At 39.3% G+C, this 5,841-nt stretch overlaps 1 protein-coding gene across 9 annotated transcripts in view; it reads right to left on the bottom strand.

Moving 5' to 3' along the window:
* LOC106883769 (phospholipid-transporting ATPase ID) overlaps positions 1-5,841 on the bottom strand; it is a 212,086-nt gene that overhangs the window by 8,489 nt on the left and 197,756 nt on the right. For all 9 annotated transcript variants that reach the window (XM_052978605.1, XM_052978602.1, XM_014934894.2 and 6 more), the window contains 3 exons: positions 4,248-4,426; positions 2,407-2,657; positions 1,521-1,704 (listed from right to left, as the gene is read on the bottom strand). In XM_052978605.1, the coding sequence (XP_052834565.1) occupies positions 1,521-1,704; positions 2,407-2,657; positions 4,248-4,426 (614 nt within the window). The remainder of the gene's footprint in view (positions 1-1,520; positions 1,705-2,406; positions 2,658-4,247; positions 4,427-5,841) is intronic.

Below are 5,841 nucleotides of genomic sequence, written 5' to 3'. Positions count from 1 at the left end.
TATATATATATATATAAGTACCCCAGTCAATCAACGCCTCATATTGATCTCCCCCTCCCACCTACACCTCCCTCATTGCAGCTCTTCCACACTCCTGATATCACTTTTTTCTCCTGCTAGCCAGATCCATCCCACTTGTTAGCCATTTTTCAGTTACTGATATTATTCCCCACACCCACATGTTACAGTGGCCATCCTCTCCATGGACCACCAAATTATCTCTTCTCATGCATTACATTTGTCTATCTCTCTATTCTGCTTCTGCAATCTAGCCAAACAGATTCTTCTCTTTTCTCCCCCATCAACAGTATCATTATTACTAGCCTGCTGCTAGCACCTTCTAGCTTCCCCTCACTTGTGCATGCCTCATTTCAACAATTTCCAAACTTTACAGATGTTGCCTACCTACCTTCCCTCTCTCCCACTTCACTCATACACTCTTGCAAATCCCCATTCACTAATACTACTCCTACTTGAGGTGTCACCTGGACGCCTCATCACTACTATCTATCTCCTGGAAGACACTATCAATTCTCTCTCTCTCTCCCCTAAATGTGAATAGCTGTTTAGCTCCTCTACAACAAAAACTGGTCTACCACAACCTCTTCCCTCATATCTTAACCTCTTGTTAACATAAGGACACAGCAACCCCACCTCAGGTTAGTAAACTTGCAAACTATATAGTGACCTCAACAGTGCTGCTGGCATGAAAAAAAACACCAAGTACACACTGTAAAGTGACTGAGATTAGAAAGCGCATCCAGCCATAGAAACTATGCCAAAGCAGACACTGGAGCACAATGCCATCCTTGGACTCATCAGATCCTTGTCAAACGATCCAACCCACGTAAGCATGGAACATGGATATTTATTGATGATGATAATGATGATGGTGGAGGTGGTGATGATGATATATATATGACCTAGTTCAATAACCACTTCCAAAGTTATAAAATTAATGAAAATACCTAAAATTACAAAAACATTTTAATCCCAATTCTGGCAAGTAATTTTTTTATAGGTATAAGGCATGATTGTGTGGTTAAGAAGCTGGCTTTGCAGCCATGTCATTTCAGGTTCAGTCCTGCTACATGATACATGGGGTGTCTTTTACTATAGCCTCAAGCTGAGCAATGCCTTCTGAGTGAATTTGGTAGAGGGGAAACTGTGTGGAAGCCTGTCGTGTGTGTGGTCTTTGTGCTTGTCTCCACCACCACCAATTGACAACCAATGTCAGTATATTTAAATCCCTGTAACTTAATGATTCAACAAAAGAGAACAATTGAGTAAGTACCAGACTTAGAGAAATAGAACTGGGTACTAGAGTATGGCTTTACCCTTCAAAGTGGTACCCCAACATAACTGCAGTCCAATTACAGAAAGAAGTAAAATCATAAAATGATCGCAAGCAGAAATATATATTCAACATACATTTAAATATTTAGAAATGATAAAAAGATTTTTGAGAGCCATTGTAAATTGAGATGTAACAAATTGAGGATATATAAGTTATAACTTACTTTTAATCATACTGACATCATTAGCACCATCTCCAATTGCAAGAGTAACAGACTTTTTGTTGCGTTTCACCAAATCAACTACACGAGCTTTCTGAAGTGGTGTTACACGACAGCAAATCACAGCTTTGCAGAGACAGCCAACTTCCAAAAGCAATGATTCCATACTTTTCTCAAGAGCATGAATCTTAAACAAAATATTAAATAATTAAACGAAATTATTTTTTTCTTATAACAAGTCTTCCATTGAAGCAAATATTATCATTATCATAAAAAAATTTTTAGTATGTTAATCTAAAATACAAATTATAATAATGATCCCCATTCCTGTGCCCCCCCCCCACCAGCCCACACCTTCCACACCCTTAGAATTAGCACACTCAATGTGGTGATCATGTGATGTGTATGGATGTGGACAGAAGTGCCGAGTTCTAATTGTGAAGGGAACCTGTGGAAGGGGTTGACCCAGGAAGATGTGGGACAAAGTAGTGAGAAAGGATCTTTGGACATTGGGCCTCACTGAAGAAATGACAAGGGACTGGGAGTTGTGGCAATTTGCTGTACTTGAGAAGACACTAAGTAAAATCACTGTCATCCATAGATACAGGTTTGTCCTTTACAGGTGCTGGTGCCACATAAAATGCACTTGTGTTGGTATTGCAAAAGTGCACCCAAGCTGGTGGCACATAAAAAGCACCCAGCACACTCTGTAAAGTGGTTGGTATTAGGAAGGACATCCAGCCATAGAAACCATGCCACAATGGACAATTGGAGAATGGACAGCTCCCTGGCTGGGCAGTTGCATGTCAAACAGTCCAACCTATGCCAGCATGGAAAACAGACATTAAACAATAATGATGAAGAAGAAGAAATATTAAATAGTACTTACCAAACTGTGACCATTAATAACCAGAGCATATTGGTTAGGTTCCATCTCTTTTCCAAAGGTAGCACCATCAACGTCCTCATACACATTACCATTTCCAAAACAGCTACTGCCATGACAGTAGTTATTTATGTGCTGGAGAGATCTCTTCAGCTGATCTTGGACCTCGTCATATTCTTCTCCATCAACAATGAATATTTCTTCCATTTCATCCGTGAGTAACTTACAGGAATAACCAATATTAATTGCAGTCTCTGGAATGTCAGAGAAAAAAAAAATAGAAACAGTATTATTACAAAAAAGATAGTTTCAATAGTAAAACTAAAAAGTAGAATGAATACTGCAATTGACATTAACAGTGAGATTCTATAATAATGGTTTAATAAGAATAATAAAGATATCATCACCATTTAATGTCTGTTTTCCATGCTGATAAGTTAGACAAGAGCCAGCAAGCCTGGGTATGACATTAAATTGCATCCGGTGGTGAGGTCCCAGTTCAGGAGTTCTAGAGTTGTAGCAAGCATGGAGTCGCCCCTTAATTACCATTACTCTAAGGTCTGCTCTGACCTGTTAAGGTCCCATCTATGGGTTAAATAGGTTTTTGTAAGCATAGATCGATTTCCTTAGTTGGGGTGAAAGCAATCAATCTAGGAGAAAGAAAACTCCAAAATAAATACCCTCTCCCAAAATGCCCTAAGCCAACACAGAAGAGAGTGACTGATGAAACTAACATAAGGGATATCCAATAACATAAATTCATACTATGGAGGCAACTACCTCATTCTAGTACAAGTGGAGATAGTAGAAAATGATGAATGAGCAAGCCAGAGGACTGCACCAAGCCCCAAAGTCTACTTTGGCTGTCTGGGTACCTTTCTTAATGCCAGCCACTTTACAGAATGTACTGGATGCGTTTTTACATGGTACCAGCATTAGTAAGGTCACCAAGTAACTTGCAAGACAAGATCCTTTGACTGAGAAGGCTGTAGTATTAACAGGCTGTAGTATTAAGCCAAATGATAAGAGGGATAGGAACAGATGTAAGATAAGCTTAATCTAATATGTTCAACCACTTGCAAATTGCTAAAATGATGTCATGTGAAGACACACAGAAATAAACATTTACTTAGCCATTCAATAGATGAAGATTAATGAAGGAGCAGACAAAGTACTGGGATCAATGCAATGAGTTAAACGCCCTTCAAGGGAATGCTCCATTATGATTATATTCCAAAGACTGAAGCCAGCAAAAAAGCAAAAGAAATGGTTGTTGGTTATAAAGGTCATTTGTAATGATGATGTAAAAATATCAACCTTTAGTTCCAAAATCTGTTTTTTTTTTTAATATTTGTATGAAGATTATCTGCTAATTTCAAGATTTGAATATACCAATAACAATTAAACTCAGCAGTAGAATATCCTTTCAAATATTAACATCAATAAATTGATGGTCTACATTACCTTCTTTTTTTTCTTTCCTGAAACAGATAAATGGATACCACAACCTTAATTAAATTTTAATGTCAGTTCTTTTATGCTGGCATGAGCTTGACAAACTCACAATAAAGGCAACTCGAACTTGCATGATACTATTTAAGAGACCTCATATTATCAGATCACTTAACTACATATCTTTCTTAAGTAGCTCTTCCATCACTATCTTTCACTACCAGTTCACAATTTCTAAAATGACTACTTTGCTTGGGCATCTGGTTATACAAAATCTGCTTCAATAAATTCTATCTGACCCACAGAAGCATGGAAAAGTGAACATTAAATGATGATGATGATTACAATTACACTTACAACCATTTCAAAACTTAAAGAATTGTGGAATGTACCTTGTTTGTCTCCAGTTAGTACCCAGATTTTGATCCCTGCTAATGCCAAATTGGCTATTGTTTCTGGAACACCATCCTGGAGTTTGTCTTCAATGGCTGTAGCACCAAGTAGAGTGAGGTTTTTCTCTATTTCTTCAAATAAGTTATTCAACTTGTCATCACGATTCTCCAGTGAAATACTACCGAGAACACAGAAACAATCAACAAGATTAGAAAGATGCAGGCAAATGTTATTGATTACAGGAATAGTAATTATTCTTGCATCAACCAGATATTTTATGAAAGAAATTTGATAGAAACTAATGTGTGGATGGATGGATATGTGTGTGTGTGTGTGTGTGTGTGTGTGTGTGTGTGTGTGTGTGTGTGTGTGTGTGTGTGTGTGTGTGTGTGTGTGTGTGTGTGTGTGTGTGTGCATATAATATATGCATGTTTCAGGTGTGGAAGCAAGGATTAGAATCGAAAGGCCTTAGAGTCAACCTAGCTAAAACCTAAGTCCTAATAAGTAGGAAGGTAGACAAACCACAAACCCCTTCAAGTAGAAGGCCTTGCTCAATCTGTAGAAAAGGCATAGATAGAAGCTCTATAAGATGTACCCAGTGTAAGCTATGGACACATAAGAGGTGCAGCAATATCAAAAGATGGCTAACTGGGAAGATAGTTTTTGTATGTGACAGATGCTCAGGAGCAATAAACACTGAAAATGTGCAGAGAACAACTTCTGCCGCATTCCAAGGAGAAAAACTAGAAGTAGTTGATGGCTTCCATTACCTAGGTGACCAAGTCAGTAATGGGGGAGGGTGCGCTGAAAGTGTAGCTGCTAGAATAAGAATAGCCTGGACAAAGTTCAGAGAGCTCTTACCTCTGCTGGTGACAAAGGGCCTCTCATTCAGAGTAAAAGGCAGACTGTATGACACATGTGTATGAACAGGCATGCTACATGGCAGTGAAACATGGGCCGTGACTACTGAGGACATGTGTAAGCTCACAAGAAATGAAGCCAGTATGCTCCGATGGATGTGTAATGTCAGTGTGCATACTAGACAGAGTGTAAGTACCTTGAGAGAAAAGTTGGACCTAAGAAGCATCAGTTGTGGTGTGCAAGAGAGACGATTACGCTGGTATGGTCATGTGGTGAGAATGGATGAAAAAGTGTCACACCCTTGCTGTTAAGGGAACCTGTGGAAGAGGTAGACCGAGGAAAACCTGGGATGAGTTGGTGAAGCACAACCTTCGAACATTAGGCTTCACCGAGGCAATGACTAATGACCAAGACCTTTGGGAATATGTTGTGCGTGAGAAGACCCGGCAAGACAAATGAGACCATAACCCATGGCCTTTATCAGGGGTGTAGCCAGCCCACTTATGCATACCTTTCCTTCTTTGGACACAAAACTCTGCTTGCGAAGACCTGTTGAGGCAAGTGGAATCGAAATCGAATTCGAAATCAAACCAAATTCGACGACTGGCACCCATGCCAACCTTCCTTCATTGGACACTAAACTCTGCTTGTGAATACCTGTTGGGGCAAGTGAAATTGAAATTGAACCAAATTCGATGACTGGCACCTGTGCCAGTGGAGCAGCACCATCCG

Source organism: Octopus bimaculoides, chromosome 2, assembly GCF_001194135.2.
Source record: "Octopus bimaculoides isolate UCB-OBI-ISO-001 chromosome 2, ASM119413v2, whole genome shotgun sequence".
In the NCBI taxonomy this organism is placed as follows: Eukaryota; Metazoa; Mollusca; class Cephalopoda; order Octopoda; family Octopodidae; genus Octopus; species Octopus bimaculoides.
Note: the sequence above shows the minus strand (reverse complement) of the source record. Positions and strands in the feature narration are given on the sequence as shown.